Source organism: Colletes gigas, unplaced genomic scaffold (assembly GCF_013123115.1).
Source record: "Colletes gigas isolate AHSC1104 unplaced genomic scaffold, ASM1312311v1 Colletes_gigas_Sc00038, whole genome shotgun sequence".
In the NCBI taxonomy this organism is placed as follows: domain Eukaryota; kingdom Metazoa; phylum Arthropoda; class Insecta; order Hymenoptera; family Colletidae; genus Colletes; species Colletes gigas.
Genome location: NW_025106667.1, coordinates 1802440 through 1825452, shown reverse-complemented (window position 1 = coordinate 1825452; position 23013 = coordinate 1802440). Strand labels below are relative to the sequence as shown.

At 35.2% G+C, this 23013-nt stretch overlaps 2 protein-coding genes across 4 annotated transcripts; one reads left to right on the top strand and one right to left on the bottom strand.

Moving 5' to 3' along the window:
• The first annotated feature begins 486 nt into the window (after window positions 1-486).
• LOC122402671 (acetyl-coenzyme A synthetase) lies at window positions 487-22372 on the top strand. Of its 3 annotated transcripts, XR_006259546.1 has the most exons (12): window positions 493-1048; window positions 2836-3051; window positions 7851-8046; window positions 12070-12307; window positions 12785-12956; window positions 13481-13673; window positions 14199-14354; window positions 14615-14782; window positions 15286-15475; window positions 18326-18571; window positions 18993-20367; window positions 20407-22370. XR_006259546.1 is itself a non-coding variant. In XM_043405654.1 (11 exons), exons 1-11 carry the CDS (start codon window positions 960-962, stop codon window positions 19187-19189), a joined length of 2013 nt encoding a protein of 670 aa, XP_043261589.1. In that variant the 5' UTR covers window positions 487-959; the 3' UTR covers window positions 19190-22372. The 3 variants fall into 3 exon arrangements, 2 of the variants coding, with proteins under 2 accessions (XP_043261589.1, XP_043261587.1); XM_043405654.1 differs by having other exon boundaries at window positions 487-1048; window positions 12833-12956; window positions 18993-22372; XM_043405652.1 differs by having other exon boundaries at window positions 18993-22369.
• On the bottom strand, window positions 15486-18137 carry LOC122402672 (enolase-like). Its single transcript, XM_043405655.1, has 4 exons — window positions 17369-18137; window positions 16806-16930; window positions 16489-16734; window positions 15486-16306 (listed from the first exon to the last, which is right to left on the bottom strand). The coding sequence occupies exons 1-4, from the start codon at window positions 17761-17763 to the stop codon at window positions 15762-15764; spliced, it is 1311 nt and encodes a 436-aa protein (XP_043261590.1). The 5' UTR covers window positions 17764-18137; the 3' UTR covers window positions 15486-15761.
• Window positions 22373-23013: the final 641 nt, after the last annotated feature.

The window sequence follows — 23013 nt, the reverse complement described above, 5'->3', positions numbered from 1 at the left end:
CAAAGGCATTTGAAATTAATATACATATACTCATATAATCATGATTCTTATATGTTATTACAGAAATAAAAGTATTACGTAATTCATAATATGACTCGTATTCTTTAAGCTTGAAATTTGTCAGTTCAGAGCGTTCGAATATTTTCGTGGCTCACTGTATGTTACCATAACTGTATGCGATTTTTCGACAAAATCTACATTGGTACGAATACTTTTGTGGACTGCTATTATGTACATATGTACTACGCAGAGTAAAATCAATATATTTTTGTTATTAGTTGATCCATTTATTGCAAAACTTTAAACGCATCCTTTGATTTCAACAAATTTCTCTTACAAGCGAAGAGGGTACGAATACTTATGGATGACGTGTGGCAGTTAAAGTGTTAAATAGCATTATAAAAGATAATATTTAGCCAGTGTTAATATCGATGAAAGTGATGGGGGAAAAAAAGAAATGTGTTGTTATTTTTAAGAGGTCCCGACGACACGGGGTCTGAGAAAGTGATCGTATCCCCGTGATAGGACGTCCCTGACGGCGCCTTCCCTCTCGACGTTAACGACGCGACGCGACGCGACGCCACGCTGTGGTCGACGCTGCTGCCGGGTCGCCTGGCAATCGCTGGTTCAGTCGTCGTTTATCAGCCGAGCCGCGACGCAGAAGTAAACGGAGGCGCGCGTTTTCAATCAAAATCTTCGTGCTCTCCTCTTTCATTACAGATCTCGTCCCGTTCCGTTCCGTTCCGTTCCGTCCCGTCCCGTCCCGTCCCGATCCCTCTTAACGAGACCATTTCAATTATCGAAAGCGTTCCGAGGCGAAAAACGAACCAACGCCGAATCTCATTCGTTGTCACGCGCGCATACTGCTTTTTATCGATCGTCCGCTCGAACTTGTTTCGAAAGGGCTCCCGGAATCGTCCAAGGGTCGAATCAACATCCGAGAACACGAAACAACCAACATGGCGGACAAGATATACTACCCCAATCCGGAGCTATCCAAGAACGCGCATTGCAGTTGCATGGAGCAATATAAAAGGATGCACGAAAAGTGAGTGCGTTAGGGTTGACAGCAGCGTCTTTGTCCACTTTCGTATTAACACTCCCTAAACACACACACACACACACACACACACACTAAATACATTGTTATCAGAACACCGATGGCTGGGCTCTTTTTAGACCCGTATCTTGCATTTATCAATACTTGGACTCCTTTCTAACCTACAATAACGTAGAATGTTTTTTTTTCATCGCAATGATCCTAATTTTGTCAGAAATATTTTTTTAATTTATAGTTTTGCTTTTAAAATACCAATGAAATGTATAAACAGTCACAGAATGCATAATGAATACCAGAAACATTAACGTTTTAGAAAATTGCTTGTTCGAATTTCCCACCAACCGACACCACTTCTTTAGTTGCTAATGACATTCTGTGTACGACCTTACATTATACACGGAAGTTACGAATCAATAATTTTGTTGAAACCTCGCCGTATGCACGAGTCTTGCTCGTTTATTGTTTCATTTGATAAACGGACGAACGATTCGAATCACTGACATTTCCAATCGAATGGCGCGTGTTTTTCATGGAACTCAACTCGTTCCTTTTCCTTTTCCGAACAAAACAATCATCGACGATCTATTTAAGAAGATTGATATGCCAGCTGTTTCGCGACCGATAGAAAGTTTCTTTTCGCGAAGCGTGAAATGAAACAGCTCTAGGGAAATATGTAACCAGGGGACACTCTGACGGAGGATGAACGACAACGTATTGGGGATTTAACGTTAAATTATAGGCAAATTGACAGGCGTGTTTATTAAGTGGATTCCACGAGTACTTTACCGAGAGCAAACGGGGAAATTTGTTATCTGGCTGGTGGAGGGTGTCAAATATACATATGTACGTACTTACATACATATTTCCGGGATCGAGTCTCCGTATTTTACTTGTCAATTTTTTACGGAGCCTTGAAAATCTTTCTTCCAAGCGCAATCAACAATTGACGTTCGATCGATACGTTGAAACATTTACTTATGCTAAATATAGGAGAATGCTTCATGCTTTGATAGAAGCTGCTGTTGATGGTTTGTTCGAGATACTAAAGGGGTGAAAGAATGAGAGTTTCGATATCGTTCCGGTGAAGCAAATATCATTGTTGGTAACATTTCCAACAGTTTTAAGAATTTCTCTTGAAAAAGCTCCCAAATCTATACTGTGTTCAGTACTTACATGTACATATACATATGTAACTACGCGTAGATATATGTAGTTCTGTATGTACATATGTAATTACATATACATATGTACATGCAGTTGTTTGAGTGAAAATAAAAGATAGAATTTATTGAGGACATTGGGGATGGAAAAAGTACTTTTCAGTTCGCGGTGGCCTACATTCGAGTATTGTAAATCTGGCAACATCATTTTGCGTTGTATGTAACGCCATACATGTCTACTATGAAAATAGAACAAAGATATCGATCCCCTCTAGCGAGTCGCCAGAAGATACGATTTCTGTCTATCTTGAAGATTACCTTAAACGGCATTAGAAAAAGGCCGCGGTTTGATGGATAATTGCATTTCTGTGAAAATGTCACGAAATAAGATTTTTTCTACGAAACAAGAAATATACATACATATAGTATAGCATGAAGTAATATTGATCGTTCGTTGAAGAGTGTTACAACATTTGTATGTATGTATATGCACGAATTAGCATGGATCAATAAATATTTTTGATCAATAGCTTAATAGTTTAGCGAGAAAATCTCGGTTTTTCACGATGTTCGTGTTTAAGTGACATTTTTAAATAAAACGTAACGTTTTTCCAGGTCCGTGAAAAATCCAGTGGAATTCTGGGGTGAGATTTCGAAACAATTTTATTGGGAAACCCCGGCGGTAGAAGATAAGTTCTTCTCGTACAATTTCGACATAAACAAAGGCGATGTTTTCATAAAATGGATGGAAGGCGCCTCAACGAACATAAGCTTCAATCTGTTGGACAAAAACGTAAAGAGCGGAAACGGCGACAAGATCGCATATTATTGGTAAGAATATTGCATCTGTTATTCAAATCGTTATTTGCACGTCATAGATTATTATGAAACTGGGGTATACGTTCGATTGACATAATACGTGACGTAAGAAAAGATCGCGTGCAAAGCAACAAAATGAATAGTCCAAGCTATGGGCATCTTTGTACAAAATTCTATTATTATTTCATTCTATAATAATGTTCTGCTATCAACAAGTTTTTTCTAATGCTCCAAAGATCGATCGGAAAATCTAATTGTGTAGTAACTTTTCGCGGCGATAAATTTTAATATCGTATGATTCTAATTGTAAAACCTGTTTATACAGGCACATTGTTGTGTAAAAAATTTAATAGCAAATCGATCTAGCGAACGAAGCACAAAATATTTTCTTTAATAGCGAAGGAAAGACGTCAGACGTAACTTAGATAAATAAACCTGATAATAATAATTCTCGCAGACTACTAAAATTGAGTGTACTCAATTACGAAAACTATCCAAAATAATCTTACACGTGGATTATTATATGTAATGTGTGTAAATTATGATTGTCGTAAACTCGATACAAAACTTTTATCATTAATTCGTCAACATAGTGTTAATATTTCAAAATGTAATTCATTTTTCCTTGGATTTCTTTCAGAAAAATTTACACAAATTATTAAACTTTCTATATTTTTCAATATGTACTTTATCTTTCCTTCAATTTCTTTTACAAAGTTTCACAAAAATGATAAATTCTAACAATTTTCAAATTCGTTGTCGATGTTGATATCCTCTGTATTTAGGATTATTTATTTCTAAAATGGTAAATGCGATTCTAAATCTCTCCGTCGCGATCTTCTAAATTCAGATGTTTTCGTTAACAAAAGTTGTATGTATATGTTTTTCAATGTTTATGCATGCAAACTTTTGCCAGAATCAATGAACTTTAAATCGACGAGAAAACTAACTGTAGGACCGATTTCAGTAGCAGTGTTTTTAACGACTCATTGCTATGCAAAATACATTAGGCGTTTATAGGCGCAAGTCATTCGAGCGCCGTATAAGCGATACAAATTTTCTTTCGCTTTCGGTATGTTGAAACGACAGGAAGAATATTCGAAAATACGCAAGTAACGTTGAATGGAAGGAATATTTATATTTTTATTCTACTTTCATCTTGGAAATATTTTTCTTTGAATATAATTACGATCCATGCACTGTGCCAGTATAATCATAATTAATAAAATAATATAAAATATATATGTATATTAAATGACGTAAGTCTGTTTAAAATACTTAATAACGAAGTTATTGAAGGTCATGGACTGGATAGTTGTATCATATTAAAATACGTAAACTTCATGCTTTTCACAGTTATGAATTTCCCCATTTTGTTGCGAAACGTGTTTTAGAAAGTTCGTTTAGTCTTTCACGGTCTTTGGAAAATTTTCTGAGACTTGTTAATGGCACGATTATCTATTATTTAATTTCTGTTTCGAAAATATATCGTTACAATAAGATATATTTTGGGCCCGATATTAGATATTTGGAATTGTCACGGATATATCAGTTTATTGCAACATCGAGGCACGTTTGTTTATAATACTTAGCATTCCCAAGAGCAGTTCTCGCCAAGCTGCTGACGGTTATCAGGAAGATCAACAACTACCAGTTTCGTTTTATTTGCATACTCACGCGTTGCATTTATTAATAATGTTGGTTACACATTATTACACTCTTACTAATTATAGAACAATTCGATGAACTGGCGTTGCATTTTTTTCGTAGCAAAGTTCAAGGTCGCTTCCGTCTGAAACAGAGATTTTTCAAAAATTATAACAAATATCAGCCTATATGTCTTTTAAAAAATTGTAGTTATTCGTTACGCTAGAAGGTAGGAAAGTATTTTACAGAAAAGTTTTATTTTCATATTTGAATGATCAAAATGTTAAAAATAATTATTTAGATTTACTATGTAAGTCTAAATGGTTATACATATTTCAGTTTTACATTTCTATCCCCAGATCTAATTCAATTTTGAGCAAATGTCGTCCATAGATTATAATCTTTACATTTAATAGTTGGTTGTTTTTTCTAATGTACGTACATATGTATATCAATGTCACCAGAAACACGTGCAATAGATAGCGATTATTTTTTTTAATAGGTAAAATACGATGAAGAAGTCTTAAAAGGTGTTTAGAAATTTTGTCGAAACTGAAAAATGAAGAAAGGTTTTACCACAATAATATTCGTCTTCTTTTGACACGTAGGATTATTTTGTAATTGATTGTCCATCTGTAGGTAAACGCGATGTATTTTGCGTGTGAGTATACATATGTATGTATAGCAATAGAATTTATGGAATGTTAATATGAATGTACATACTGTGAAACATATTTTCGAGTTAAATATCGTTATCTTTGCTTAGACCAACGAACGAGACGGTAGCAAAAATTCGTTCGAACAATTTTACGCTTACAATCGATCAATGAGTCAGACATTTACGCGTTCGATGGTTCGTTCATATCGTACGATGCTCGGTGATTGGTCGAGACTTTACCTTACCGGTGATCGTGTTCTGATTTGTCGAGTGCACGCCGATGCGCGCGATTGTCTCATTGTCGGACTACGATACGCGGTTTCCTTCAAATACGTTTCAGTATCGCGTGTACACCAAATATTTACATTTACCTAACAAGTAGTTACGAATAAAATTCAATACACTTTCGATTGCTTTCAACAAAGAAAAGACGATTGCTGTGGTCGTGAATGATAATCGAAAGGAAATAACCAGAAATTCTATTTACGTCGCGCTGAGCATGTGGCCAAAAGAAACTCAATGTTACATAAAAGTGAACTTTACACTTTATGTAATTTTTCATCGAGGTAAAGTCGTGCATTTGCAATGGTACGCGTAAATTTCCGTAGTAATTGTTATCGAAATGCTTCAAAGAAATTATTTCATGAGTAATTAATTATGTACTTACATATGTCCTTCCTTAGTTTCAATCAGCAATGTTTATCGATGTTTGCTTTAGGTTAGATTTTAGTTAATGGAATTTTTACAAGACACTGTAATTGTCTACGCAGTAATTTCTTTAAAAGCGTATCTTGGACTTTCTCCTATTGATTTCGACCGCTTATTTACATCAATTTGCATTACATAACAAAGAAACAAGTGTCGAAACGCGTTATCGTTTAATATCCAGTTAATATAAATAGAAGTATAACGCAATTTACAATGTATTTACTCGAAAAGGTTGCCTAAAAGAATATCGTGACCATGCTTAGAGTTGAAAATATTTATTTCTCTTTGTTATCTATGTTTACTTACTATATCCGTCTGGATTGTGAATCGTAAACAAAAATGCGATAACTGTCATTGACTGCAAACTGTTACAAATTGAATGATACATTATTTTCACGAGAAAAAAAAAAAAGAAGGGATAACAGAATTTTTAAAACAAATATCTGTTTTCGTCGTTTGTTTTTTCCCCCAACGTTATCGACCGAGTAAATTAGAGCTATCGTTATTTTTTTACATAACTTGTTACGATATCCTTAATCTTGTATCATTTGACTCGATCACATGACACAGTTCGCGTTTTATTTTCCCTCGTACGTAACAAGTTGCTGATAGTCACAGAATAGTCTGCTGATACGTGGAGAAAAAGTTATCATAAACAGAAGATAAACTAATTGTGGGTGATGATGATGGTTTCGCAATCGAGGTTTCAATATGATAATGTACTCTCGTGGACAGAGCGTTACGGTCACGTACCAATTTCAATATGAAACTGTGTGTCTCGAATTATCTTTAAATACGGGAAGAATTTCTGGCCGATCGTAAACCGCATTTGCTCGAAGAAAAATTTCGTTTCCCTCCTTTTTCGTTTTTGTCGATTAATGATGATACGTTCGCGCGCGCCAACACGCGCCATATTACGTCAAACAGTTTAACTATGACTATTCAAAAGAAATATGTATCGAGACGTTCTAGGTCGTGGTATAAGCACAAAAAATACGAATCTTGAACTTTACACTTGTTTTGTCCCTACGTGAGTGAGCGACACCCCGAGAACGTCTAAATACCAGAAGAAAAATTCCAAAAATTTTATGTCAACTATTTTGAAATGAAGCATACTACGTGAATTAAATAGTAATATGTATGTACATATATTAAATTGAATTAAATAGCAATATAAAATATTGTTTCTTTGTGATCACTTTTTGTTTCGGTTCTATATGTATAAATGAAAAAATGAAGGATGTCAGGCTTGTTTTTTTAATTCTATCGACGCACTTTGGACAACATGTTTATTCAATAAACTGAAATTTTTCTACGTCAAAAATATACGTTTCCTTGGAACACGTATAAATAAATATGCGACTTTTGGAAAGGATATAAATAACAGTGCTCGAATAGAAACTTATAAAAGGAATGTCTATTTTCTAGGTTTTTTTTCTAGATAGTTTTTATTTATAAATAAATACACGACGTTTAGAGGAGATATAAACAACAGTGCTTCGGTAAAAAATTATAAAAGGAATATATCCGTTTTGTAGGATCTTACAATTAGAATAAAAGATGTTCTGCGGTGTTTCGTTATATTTTTTATTTATCTTTGTAATATTTTTCACGCGTTGGATTTTTTTTAACGATATGTTCGTTCACACGTTAAAAAGGAGGAAAGACCGTGTTTGCAAGATGAGTTGATGGGTGCAAAGGTCGCGTAACTTTTGATTCGTTTCTTCGAAGAGAATTAATATCCGTAATAATGCCGGATAACAGATTAATCGATTAAAATGACATAATTTTGTTTCAGGGAGGGCAACGATCCGGACGATTATTCGCGACTGACTTACAGGAAATTACTCGAGGAGGTATGCAAGTTTGCGAACGTTTTGAAATCGAAGGGAGTGACGAAGGGAGACCGAGTCACGATATACATGCCGATGATTTTGGAGCTTCCGGTGGCCATGTTGGCCTGTACAAGAATCGGTGCCGTTCACAGCGTAGTGGTAAAATAAATATTCTTCTTTCCATATTATTATTTCTCGTGAAAAATTTTAAAGAAACAATTTGTGTCGGTAGATTTACAAGTTTTAAGAAAATCGCTTTCGCGTTTAGGTCAATACACGCCAGATCTATCATTATTTGCGTTGAATATCAGGAATTTTGTCAAAATTAAGTGCTGTTTAAATCATCGTTTTGGCAAATTTGCCGTCTAAATAAATTTGTATCTTTGAAGCTATTATTTTTACCGAGTTGCTGTTTCCTCAGTTTTTGTCGAGGTCGTTTTTGCAATGCGAAAATTATATAAGTAAATTCTTATTTTGGAATTTTCGTGCCGACTGCTGGTTACAAAACGTTTAAGAAAATGTAAGCATATTTTAATTAACATCCTAATGAGCTGTTAAAATAGCAACGAAAACTGTATCAAAGAACTCTACACACGACTCGTGGGCTAACCTTAAATCAACAAATTATAAGATACTGTTGGGGCCCAAGGCTGAGGCCCCATTAGCTAGGATTCGCCCCTGCCAGTAATATTTATTGCAATCGTGCTGTCGCAATAATTCCTCGTATTTTCACTGTTATTTCGTTCCTTTGTTTCGTTCGAAGGTCGGCAAATTTTCAACAGCATACATATTTACTACGATAGATTTTCAAACAGCTGTTTTCTCTCGTTTATGACTCAGAAAACAGATAAACCATACATACATATATGTATCCTGTAGAAATACAAAATGTGCCAACCACTGTCTTGATTGGCAATTAGTTTTCCTCGAGACTTTTAGTTATAGCGAGGATATTTATTTAGCAGAATTTACGATTCAAAGTTTCCTTTTATACCGATAGGATACTGTTTTCTTCATTGTGTTTATTTTTCGTCCTACATCAACGACCGAATCATTTTTTTTAAATCTCAGTTTCTAAAAATGTCGTATTTTCTCAATGCCATTTTATAAGACCATTGGATTCATATTTATTTTAAAGCATTTAAGGTTAAATTTACAATCTTTGATGGAATATTCAAGATTTGGAAGTTATTCGGAAAAAGATAGCCATTTGCTTTCTGTATTCTCATCTCAAGATCTGATTAGATTTCGAGCAAAATTAGTGTTTAGATGATAATAACTAATTCATTCTTATAATTTCTGTTTTTATAAATGCTACAAAATGTTCGAAATAAATCTTGGACGGGATTGATTTTTTCATATGAAAAAAGTATAAACATTTTTTTTTACTAAAAAAAAAAAAATATTTAATGAAATGTTTTAGTTACTACAGTTATTATTATCTTGAAACAATATTAAGTTAACTGGTCAGGAAGTGAATTGGAATACAATTTTTGGCATTTCTGGATTTTCTCAAAGAATTATGAGTAAATGATCAGCCTAACCTAATACATATATGTATACATATATATGTATATATATATATGAATAAAAAACAGTTGGAAAAATTGGACATTTAAATTTGTTTCGTCGTTGAAAGGTTTTTCACATACATATGTACCTATACATATTACATTATTCACGGAGAATATTTCGTTAAATGTATATCAATAAATTTAAATATTACATCCTGTGATGTAGAACGAGCATTGTCAACGAGCAAATTAAACGTCGACGGTTGATTGATTTAAATTTTTAGAAAGTAGGTACTTGTAGTTTACTGCGATGCGAATTATAATGTATCGAAACATTATAATTTGCTTACGATAAGTAAGTCGTCGGTTATAAAAGTATCGTTAAGTATATTCTTGATGTTACATTTGTTTTGCTGATTAATGAAATAACGTTATGTTGCTAAATTACGTCGAATAAAATATTTTTGGAAGTTTAATGAGACACGATACATCTGACCAAATAATGTTTTCCAATGTAAATGTATATGAGACATTATTGTTTACATATCTCACGTGCATAATTATTTATAGTTTACTTGTGAGAAAAAAAACAGTTTTTGTCTGGGAAATGTGAAAGTAAAATTGGATATTTTACATTATAAATTATCTTATTAAGATGATGTTCATATATTCACAATGTTTATCAGTTCCTTTTTCACAGTAAATACCTATGATCAACTGCAAGTGGCTGTACAGTTACATGACTAAAATTTTGAACAATAAATACCAGAACTAAATTTTTCTTCTTATTTAAATTTTACTTCTTATTCCATGAGTAACGAATAAAAAGTTGTTTATCATTAATTTGTTGAATTGAAAAAATTCAGACGTGAACTAGTAGACAATACACTACATAAGTAGGTACTTGCTAAGCAAATACTTTTTCTCGAAACTTTAATTATGTAACGTAGATCAAAATGTTTTAAATAAGGTTATCGTATGTGGCGAGACGTATCTATCTGAAAGTGTAAACATTTGTATAGCATTCCAGTTAAAATGGAAGCAGGCCCCTCTCTATCTATTCTATGTGTAGAAGCACCGAACCGTATAAATAATAGTCTACAGTGTATATATAAATAGATAATGGAATAAACTATAGTAATTACGGCTGAATCATACCCCTGAGAGATTTATGCCTCTGTGAGTAAGGTATTTATTGAATGCAATTATGAATTTACATTTACACACCATTAGGCGGAAAAAGCAAACGTAACTTCTTGTACCACTAAGCACACATTTTTAAAAATAACAAAACGGACGGTACACGGGCATGCACCAATTTAAAAATCTTTTTTTCAATTTTTCGTATCGATCGTTCTTTATTTGATTATTACTCTAATTTGACTGCTTCGACCAGTAAACATTTTATATTCGTATACCAACTTCCGTTTACATTCTATTTGCAAATTCATCAGTAGATTAGAATCTATTAACGGTTTTTTTTTCAACCGATGTCCAAGCATACAAAGCGTCTGGGAAAACACATTTTACGAATAAATCTAAAATTTTTATTCGCTGCCAGTGAATCGAATTTGTTTAACTTTAGCAGCGGAATGTATAAGCAAAAGTTTAATTTGAAATTTTAAATATGTAATTTGAAATTTGACATTTATTTTAAATCGGATTAATATAATTTAGATAAACAGACACGCGTAAGTACTTACGTACCTACTTACAAGCATGATTTTGACATCATGGCATTTTTAATAAAATTACTTTATTTTTTCGACAAATAATGAGGCATCTTTAATAATATTATTTTATTTTTAACGATAAATAACGAGGCATTTTTCGTAAATATTGAAAACTTTGAATATTCGTCAGGATAGAGGAAACCGTTTGTTTCGTTTCGATTTAATCGTCTTTCATCGTGAATAAATCAATATACCGAATAAAACTGAGTTCTTTTGTGGAATCGGATCGATCGAGGCTTCGTTGCTACAATAAAACAACAATTTTTTTTAAATAAATATTTATAAATACAAAAATCACACGTTATCTTACGATTCATTTTAATTCGATTTTAATTAGAAGAGAAATGTGAAATTAAAATGTATAAACGAATTTAAATGTTTAAATATTTCTATTTGACCAGAGTAGAAAACATTTTTTACTATTACATCTTATAAAGCATGGTCTGCTGCGGATGTCCATGAAAAAATCCAATGGAATTGTAAAATAATGTAAGAATTGTGTGTTAATTTACTATTTTTCGAATAAATGCTTAAAGTAGTCGACTATAGGAAAAGTTATGTTTATCAATAGATATATGGACAAAAGGTCTGTTCCCTGGTTAATTGCGAAAAAGTCGTTGGTAATCGGTAAACGTTTCACGAAGCCTTATTATTCGAAGCAAGAGAGGAAAGAACTAAACTAATTTACATTTATGGTGAAACTGAACGTTGTAGAAGAGAAACTGTACGCAGAAACTGTTTGTCGCGACGTTGTACAATACTATTATTATTAACTTGGAACTATTCGTTGAGAATAAATAATTTCGAGGTTCAAGACTGTTGCGAACGAGAGAAATCTAAACAGATATACAGCTATTATTCGGAACAATTTTTATATTATCGAACGACACGAACTTGTAGGACGAGCTAATGTTATCGATGTTGCATCTGTTTAGTTCGGCGGCTACTCGTCGGATGCCTTAGCCGAGCGAATTTTGGATTCGAAGGCGAAGGTTCTGATTACGACCGATGGAGTGTGGAGAGGCGATAAACTCATTCTTCTGAAGGCAATTTGCGATGATGCTTTGAACAAGGTCAAGAACAACGGCCACGAGGTCGAGAGTTGCGTAGTGGTCGCCCACCTGAGGAGACTCAGTGCACCGCAGGGTAGTAAAGTAAAGGCGGACACAACGGGTAAGTGGAAACTGAAACTACTATTATGTATAACGATACAATATCAAGAAACCTTGTTCTTGAACAGTATCGAAAAAACAAGATGAGTATTATTTAAAAACGTAATGTTATCAATTTCAACAATCTTATAGGAATTATAAAAATTTAAGTTAAGTTAAATTATATTATATTATTGCGTCGAGTTCAAGAAATGCGTATACATAGTCTGTTACAACATATCACTCATATGTAAGTATACGGGACCGATTTAACGTTGACCTGGACAATATTTATCTACATATATTCGTAATCGTCAAAGATATTTAGGCGTTGGAAGTTGGATGGTCCATTTTGTATAATAAAGTTAGGGCAGGCAATTAGCAGAAAATCAATGCGACTTAGGATAAACCAACGTAGTCGACAAATGCTACAATAGATAATCCGTGTTGTAAATCGAGGAAGAAACATATTTTCGATTAATTTCGGAATTCTCTAAAGGGAAGACGAATGGAGTAAATGGCACGAGCGACGGAAACGGTTTGGCAGGTCCTCGCATCCCTTGGGACGACGATCGGGATTGTTGGTGGCACGATGAAATGGAAGATGTCGAAAGCAGATGTTATCCTGTTTGGATGGCCGCGGAAGATCCACTTTTTATTCTATACACGAGGTAAACAAACTAAAAAAAAGTGCCTCTAAGGGTTTTTCAAACGAGGTGTACAACTATATCCACAAGAAGGGAGTTTAGAATTCATCGAGGGTTGTAATAATAACTAGACCGCGGATGTTTATGCATTCATGAGAAATTTTAATTCTCAAAATACTACAGAATACACTCGATATAGAAAAATATAAGAAATACTTCAAGTAAGATACGAATTATTATACTTAGGGGTGGGTTCAGACAATCCTATACAAAGCTCCCATTTCATTAATTCTATCAATAATAATAATATGAATTTGCATAAAGGTCCGCAGTCTAATAATAACATTTAATAATAATAATTAAATAAGATTTTTAATCCTTTCTACCAGGAGATTTTTTTCTGATCACACGACATTTTTGCTTTACTTACTATCTTATAGAATTTATTTATGGAAAGAATCTTATCGCTTCTTTCGCAGTAGTAGTTTTTTCTTTTGTGAAACTTTCGTTAATGTTAATATTTTTGTTCTCGTTTCGATGATACATAGTGGATCCACGGGTAAACCTAAAGGCGTTCTCCATACAACGGCTGGATACTTAATTTACGCGGCCACGACGTTCAAATATGTCTTCGATTATCACCCTGGTGACGTGTACTGGTGCACAGCGGACGTTGGTTGGATTACTGGTCACACTTACGTCGTATACGGTCCTCTAGCAAATGGAGCCACTTCCGTTATTGTAAGCCGATTTTAAAACTTACGATCCTAGTTCTACATATACATAGTCAGTTATTTTCAATTCACACAAGAAGTATGTATTATAGTTGGAAGAGATACTAATAACCACTTGTACAAATATTACTTCCGAAGTCTCATTCCGAATCTACGAGTTGGACTCGTCAACAAGACTTATTATTCAGCAGATGAAATTAATTATATGTACAGTAATCAACTATCGAGTAATTGGAGGCTGTTAAAACGGCGTCACGTTTAAAGCAGATTCTGCCAGATAAGTCTTATTTATGATTTCCATTAGCAGTTTTTAAACGAGATATTTGTTAATTATTATAGGAAAAAGAGTTTTAAAACTGTAGAGGTGAACGACTGGGCCTTTTTCATTCGTTGAAACGCCCATTCCTTGGGTGATTCGATCGCTGCTTAATATGTACATGAATCATTTACGAATTTGATGATAACGAAGAACAGAGATAATAAATAATATTGTCCAATCGCTTGATCTCTATTCATATTTAAATTTTTATAGTTTGAGGGTACACCGTTTTATCCGGATAATGACCGATACTGGTCGGTCATCGACAAGTACAAAGTTTCGCAATTTTACACGGCACCGACCGCCATCAGGTCACTCATGAAATTCGGCGACGATTTGGTGAAGAAACACAACCTCTCCACCTTAAAGGTGAGCCAAGATTTAATAAATACTCTTTCACATTTACAGATCTTTACTTGCTTTGGTTCTCACAGCCTCCATATGTACGTATGTACATATGTATTTCCTTTGTCGTATACATGGAATATTCCTATTTAAGAATACTCATCTTTCCAATAAATCTCGACCAGGGTCCCAGAAATCGTTATCAACGCGAGAATCGAAGAAAGTTATTTTTTTATATCGATGATAAGAATGTAACACTTTTAAGTGGAAATATATTGTTGCAGGTATTAGGTTCGGTCGGAGAGCCGATTAATCCCGAAGCTTGGCTTTGGTTTTACAATCTTATCGGTCGCGAGAAGTGCAGCATAGCGGACACATTCTGGCAAACGGAAACAGGTGGTCACGTGATTACGCCTCTTCCTGGTGCAACGCCGATGAAACCAGGATCTGCAGTAAGCAATTATGTTGTATTATCAGGTAAACAAAACAGTTGGTGCGTTTTTTTGTTTGTTTTTTTTTTTACTAAAGGGCACGCGTATGAATTGTTTTATATTACAGCATGCACAGGTTTCACGATTTGTATCACGATGCTCAATAAACACAATAAACGCAAGCAATTTTCAACAAAATTTTCCGTTTATAAAATAGAAAATGTTTACCAGAAAAATTGCACGAAAACACGTAGTTTCTGTTGGGTAAAAATAATACAACTAAAACTTTAGAAGCATTCGAATAGAATTTTTATTCGATATTCATGAATAATATTCGTTTCACTTACACTTATTGAAATTTGAAACGTGACCGAAAATCATTAGTAAAGTATTTTGTGTATATTTTTACGTTTTATTTATAATATGCAATAATCGCACGAATTTTGTTGGATACCTGTTGCTTATTATTTTTTTAAACCGAGATAATACGATGCTAATAAATTATTCTATTATTCTTCTGTCAGACGTTTCCATTCTTCGGTGTTTTACCAGAACTGGTGGATGAAGATGGTCGATTGATCGAGGGAGAAGGTGAGGGATTCTTAGTTTTCCGTCAACCATGGCCGGGAATGATGAGAACGCTTTACGGGAATCAGCAACGCTTCCAGAATACATATTTCGATAGATTCCATGGGTACTATTGCACCGGTGACGGTAAGTTGATCTAATCTAAGTAAAATTCATCCAGTTGAAAAATGTCTAAAACTAATATTAATGGAATATTTAGTTGAATATCGTTATCTGTTCTTAGAACAACGAAGAAAGCAGAGAATTTAAGAATTGTATGCTCATAATCGATCAACGTGTGTCGGATTAGGCATTAATTGATATCTGTTCGTATCGTACAATGTTTGCCGAGTTACTAAAAAATTCAATACACAGGTTGAATACATAGGTGGTTATGGGGGCTGGATGGCAGATGATTCTCGAAGAGTTAAAGTCACTTGGACAAAGGATTTCTATAGTTAAGACCAGCATATTTCGCGTCCTTTCCTAGTTCCTCTTCGATTCTCAATATCTGATTGTATTTGGCGGTTCTGTCGGTTCTGCAGGGTGCTCCAGCCTTAAATTGACCGGCGGATAATCCCACGGCTAAATCAGCCGCGAAATTGTCTTCGGTTTCGCCCTCGCAGGCCGACACGATGTATCCCCAGTCGCTGATTCTCGCAAGTTTCGCGCAGTTGATCGCCTCCGTGACGGTTCCGATTTGCGAGGTTCTTAGGACGATCGCGTTCGCCATTTGCCTCTCGATAGCTTCCTCGATTCTGTCGATGTTCATGGCAGTCAGATCGTCGGAGACTATTTGAATCTCTTGGTCCGCCAGGGTCAGCCAACCGTCCCAGTCTTCCTGGTCGAATGGATCTTCGATCGAGACCACGGACGGAAATTCCGTTATGTATTCCAAGTACTGATCCCGGAGTGTTTCAGCCTCCATGTACTCGTCAGGGTCAGAGTCTTCCGTCTTGAACGCCAAGTCGTATCCTCCTGTAGATAGAAAAAAACATTTTTATCTTGTAACAGACACGTGGCTTTAAACGCACACTTTAAAAGTCAGTAAAGTATACATAGGAGGCAAGGAAGGAAAAAGGGAGGAGGATGTCGAGCACGTGTGAGAAAGAAAGCGTCTATCCCTTTATTGAAAATACAATAAACCTTTGCTTGCTAACCTTCTTTGTAAAACGCACTGGCTGCCATGTCCAGGGCTATCATGATTTTCCCTTCGTATCCTGCTTCCCTGATGGACTCGTCCAATAGCATCAATGCCTCTCGATCTTCCTCCAATTCGGGCGTGAACGCGCCTTCGTCGCTGACCGAAAGCGGCAGATTTATTTCCGCGGTGGTTGCGATTTTTCTCTCCAGTACTCTGTACACTTCTGTGCCCATTTTCATAGCATCGGCGAAACTTTCAGCACCTGATGCAGTTACAGAACGAACGATACGGTCAACCAAGAACGAACTCTCACGAGGAAGCTAGCACCACTACCGATAGGTAAGATCATGAACTCTTGGCAAGGTATCGTGTTGCCGGCGTGTCTGCCTCCACTGATCATGTTGAAACTTGGCACGGGTATGTACAGTTCTCCATTCTCAGCTAATTCTGCGATGTACCTACAGGTACAAGATCCAAGATATACCTTTACAAGTTTCCCGAGACACGTCTATCATCATACTCTATCCCCCTATCTATCGTTTCACTTTCATTGTTAAATCTTAGACTACTATCTATCGGAAGACGAGATGAGGCAAAAAAGGCTTTGCCTGTTGGTAATGTGTTTCTACATCTCGTCTTCCAACAGTACACTGCTCTGCTACAGTGATAAACTACAAGAATTATTCGGACGAGTCTGTCCCCCGGCATTCGATTTAATCGTGTTTAAATATGTTGTCAAGAACATTATTTCGAACGAATTTTTGCCATTAAATAATCTCCTTGACAACATGTTTCAGCATCATTAAAATCGGTATTGTAGGAATCTTCCGAATAATTACTACGACAAAAAATTCAAGAGATTTATCCGAAACGTTTAGACTTATACATAGAATAACCTGTAAACTGGAAGTCCTTTCTTCGCCGCGCCAGCCTTGCAACAGGCAACGGAAACGCCAAATATGGCGTTCGCGCCAAATTTCGATTTATTCTCTGTGCCGTCTAGTCTGGTCAGTAAGCTGTCTATTTCCATTTGCTGGCAGGCCTCGAGTCTCGATTTCAAAAGTTGCGGTGCTATTATGTTGTTGATGACGTCGACAGCTCTGAAGACGGAACGTCCATGGTACATAGCGTCGTTTCCGTCCCTCAATTCCTGTGCTTGGTTAGGGCTTGCTACCAACACGGATGGCACCGACGATCTCAATAGTCCAACGTCGGTTATTATATCCACTTCCAGAGTCGGATCGCCCCTCGAGTCGAAAATCTGACGAGCCTTAACCTTTTGGATCGGCATCTTCTTACTTTTCTGTCACTTGTATTTTCGGGATTGTAAACGATTCTTCCAAGACCGATAGAACGTGGATTTTATCTAGCGAAGGGTGTTTCCAAGGATTTTAACATCGTTGGCAAACATACATGGTTACAATTATTATTTGGAATTTTTCGAAACATTTCTGTAAATCAAGGACATGATTGCGAAGCCATTTCTAAAGAAGAACAATTGAAGCTCGATTTACGAACGCATATTTTTTTCAATTCTGCGGCTCGAGTTATTCTTGCAACTGGTTAAGAACTGGTCCGTATTTTCTTTACAATTCGTTTCATCTTTTCGTATAAAAGATTTATTTTTTATATCATCGAAATGAAAATAAATTTTTTTAAACTTCTCAACAAAATTTTCATCGTACATATAATATAAATTATGTTTTTTCGCAAGACATAAATAAGAACAATGTAAAGAAAAATATATTTCTGAAATGTTTTGGAAACTTTACGCAACATTTTCATAACGTCTATCTTGAATATCGAAAATATTATCGTTTTTTTCTACCAGAGAAGAATGTATTTGATTGTAGGAGCTAGGCGCGACGAGGATGGATATTTGTGGATAACCGGCCGCATCGACGACATGTTGAACGTTTCCGGTCACTTAATGTCCACTGCGGAAGTGGAGAGCGTGTTGACGGAACACACATCGGTAGCTGAGGCCGCCGTAGTTAGTAAACCACATCCTGTCAAAGGACAATGCCTTTATTGTTTCGTAACACCCAACGAAGGTTCGGTGATCGATAAGAAGCTTCAGGATGAGCTTAAAAAGAAAGGTGAAAAGAGATTAGAACTTGTCAACCTTGTGCAATTTCGATAATCTTTATCAAGTTTTGTTTAGTTTGAAATTGTTGGTTATTTGATTTTTTACAATTATAAAATTCAGTAGGAGCGGAACTTGAAACGTTAATAACTTTTTAACGAAGGCCTCCATCAACAAATTAGTAGTATTGTTGATTTTCGTCTTATTCTCGCCTCTAGATTCTCCCATCAAAATTTTTCCTACGTGTGGCTGAACACCCCCTGTACATACATATACATATTATAAACTCCTCGATCGGTCATTGAATATCGGGGCCTGGTAAGGTTGCTTTTTACTACCGATGGAGTCCGTCCATTGGCAGCAAGTTATTATCTAGCTCGCTTCTTCCAACAACAGCCAAGCAGTTGGTTAATTTGAATGCGTTTTGTTAACAGTACGTGATAAGATCGGTCCCTTCGCTCAACCGGATGTGATACAGTACGCGCCAGGTTTACCAAAAACACGGTCAGGCAAGATCATGAGACGCATACTCAGGAAGATCGCGGCAGGAGACAGAAACATCGGGGACATTTCGACATTAGCCGACGAAAATATCGTCGACGTCCTATTCCAATTGAGGCCACAGGTTTAAAGAAAAGCTGTGCCTCGCTTCTCCGTCAGTTTAGCCATCTTCGAAGGAAATGTCGTGAAACGTAGTAGTTTAGAAAATGAGAAGAAAAGAAAAGATAACGCGTTTCCGGCAACCGGACGAATACGAAATCTCAAATAATAATACGTTACTCTAAAAAATGATAAAAAAAAAAAAAAAAATTGCGAGCCGTTATTGTTGAGAAGCGATAAGAAAGAGTAACTTGTTTGTTGAAGCTGAGAGCGATTTAACAAGGAGAATTTTGGCTCTGATGTTGTGTCTCAAGAACGAAACTTCCTTCTTTCATATTAGAATCGTTTCTCTTCTGTTGAAAGCTAGTATTTATAGTACTATTTATCGATTACTTTATAGGCAAATATTGTGCGATGATAGATGCTGTTCCTTTCGCAAATTGCTGTTCGTTTAACAGCTTTACGACAAGAAACTATTCGAACTGTGAACGTTGCAAATCTATATGTGATTTTTTTTAAGTGGGACTATAGATGTATGGTCGAACTTGGTTATAACTTGCGAAAGTAAAAACCATATTGATTTTAATTAAGGTGTGAATTAAATTTTGGGAAATTTTTAGAAATATCAAAGTGAAATCGTTAAAAACAATATGAATTTTAAGATTCATTATTCATAAGACTAACTGCTGAGGTTTATTATTAATCGGTATAATTTTTAATCGCGGACATTATAATACCAAACACAATTTATTCGTCGATATATTTTAAATCATTTACTATTAAGCATTAATTAAGTGTAAGTTATTTGTCGGCGGTTAAAAATTATACTTTGATCGAATAACTTGGAAGTGTATTGTACAATAGTTTGTTCGATTGGTAATTTATACGGTCATGTTAATACAAATAATATATAAATATGTAAATACACTATTTTCTCTCTTAATATTTATTTCAATTTTTTTAATATAATGTTTCTAAAAATTAAAACAATGAAAGATATATTTAACTGATTCGTCGTAGCATGTAATGATTATATCGAGTAAATTTTATCGGACTTTTTGGTATTTGTTATAACCGAGTTCGACCGTATACAGGGTGTGTCGTTACATCAAGACTCACTTTAGCGACGGATCAGAAACACAAAGCAATGGAATAAATTCATGTAAATATATGTTCCACTTAAGTTTCTTTGTACATTTTTGTGTTGTGGTAATGTCTAGCTAGGCTACAGCTACTCTAGCTTTCTAGAAATTTGTCGAGATCTTGAAATCTTGTAGATCCGCCATTCAGACATGTTTCAGTAATTTGTTTAATCTTTATAGAGGCCATTGTATGCAAATAATTTAGGTAGAATCAATCGGTTGTACAAGTTCACTTTGTGATTAAGAAGAAGGTTCACCGAAGTACAAAAATAGCTGTACTTGAAGAAGAAGGAGGTCTAACGGATGTTGATGCAAGCTCTGTTCATTGTTTTTGTGTTCTCGATCCATCGCTGGAGTGTATCTCACGTGTTTGGATGCATTCTGTATATTAATCGCTGTGCACCGATCGTCTTCGTAACAGCAATATTTTACGAATACAATAATTGTATAGGCGAACATCACAATCGAAAGGCGTGCAACAATTGCTCGACTTTGTTAGGAAGCAAACAATTTTATAATGCGCATGCTGAATGCATGCGTTGAAAATTCATCGATCAATGTGAAAGTATCTTGAGAACTTTTGAAGAGTTTACAAAAACGTTTGAATAAATAATTATACATATATCGAACGAGCATGCAATAAAGTTACACTATGTCGCGAGAATATAGTAAAGTTAAGAAAGTGCCACAAAGCGCAAACTAAAAATTAATTTATGTTTCTTAACATCATCGATCGTTTCTAGGTTTCTCAATGCACTTTTTATACTCGTTCGCCTTGTTTACCGTCTCGTTAAGTTTTTACTTGTTCCGATTACGGGAGCGTTCGTACAAATTCTAATCAGCTCGCTGTAAAGTGTTTGTTCCGTTTATCGTAAAGGTAACTTGTCAACGATTCAAGGTACGAACGAGTTTATGAAAGTATTACAGCCTGCCTCGAGTTAAGAGAAACGCGACTGATATGGTCGAGTCGTAGAAAGAATTCTTCCACACTCTGTTCGAAACGACCTCGTGTACTTACTATGACATGGAAGATATAGATTTGCAAACGAAAATCATATAATGTTTCCGACGCAACGTTCCAAGTGTCTGGGACGATTCTTTCTTGCCGACCCGGCTGTAATTGGAAGTCGATCAGCGACAGCATAAAACCCTCTACCGATAACTTTCAATTTCCTTTAGGTATACGAAGCGCCGTTAAGAATAAGTTTCGAGAAAAATGGCGAGAAACGCCTAGTAACGGGTTATTTAATTTTAGCAAATTATTTTTTTTACAGTAACCGTTCCACGGTAAGGGATGCGACAGACCTAAGTACATATACGCACGATTATTAACGCACTTTATATGAAAGTCAGCGTTTCCTGTAACTTTTAGAAGGCTGGTTTTAAATGAACTGTTATATTATACGTAAATGAGCTAAACGCAACGTTGCCTCATGCTTCCGTTAGGAGCATGTCACATACATATCATTCCTCGCGGAACAAATCAACTATAGGTGTGATAATGATATATATATTAAAAAATATATATATGTATATTATATGAATTAATGCAAAAGCATTTTATATATATATATATATATATATATATAAATATATATAAATATATATAAATGTGTAAATATATCTATGTTAAAGGACACAATTGTTAATGGTCTGTTAAGTGAAATCGTGGTACGCATTATTCATTCTTGCGAAGCAGTTGCTTTTTTCTACTTTATTTGGACATTGACGGTATATCTTTTTTTATTACAAAATTGCGTAAAGCTTCAGAATGAAAAATAAAAAATGTTATGCTTTATCGAATTTACTTATCCGACTAGATTTTCGTTTCATTTTCTCTCGTACACCGGTCCCTTGCATGATTTTTATCACAGACGAGGTATACGAGTAGACCTTACATCCAATGTATTTTTTTTCGCCCATTTTTCTCAGGCTGTAGAATCCCGTTACCATTTTCGAGTCACTCGCAATATTACCAACAGGTTGCGCGATAAACAGAAAAGGAAGTGAGATAGAAAATGAAATTACAGAAACGATCCAGGCCACGGATATTTTCGAATAGAAATTTTTTTTCTCGGAAATGCGTAGAATTTCGGGGGTATGTGTATTCACCAAAAATGATTGTGATTGACCCCAGCAATCGAAAATAATTTTTTCAGAACGATTTCAAACTTTTCAATTTCGTCCAAAAGTTTGTCCACATTCCTGAATTTTTTTCTCGAAAGTGCGTAGGATTTCGTGGGTATGTATATTCACAAAAAATAATTGTAATTGACCCCTGGAATCGAAAATAATTTTTCCAGAACGATTTGAAACTTTTCAATTTCACCGAAAAATTTCAGCAGCTACCCCCTGTCGATTTTTCTTAGAAATTCGTTTTTCATTTTTAATAAATTTGTTTCACGCCCTACAGAAAAGTTGTCTAATACTTTTTTGTAGGTACCCATAAGCTCTACTTCAGAAAAAAGTTTCATCATAATATATTCACTATTGTGGGAGTTATGGCTGTTTGAAAATTGGGCCATTTTTATGGGGTTTTTCTCATTTTACGGAGTTAAGGAACAACCTTTCGAATATTTTTAGTATATCTACATATTCTGTGCCAAAATGCGCGTTGACTGCCGTTTCAAACATTAAAATCGGCCAATCCGTTCAGAAGTTATGACGTTTTAAAGATTCGCATGAAAATTCGGGCAGACATTTCTGGCCATAC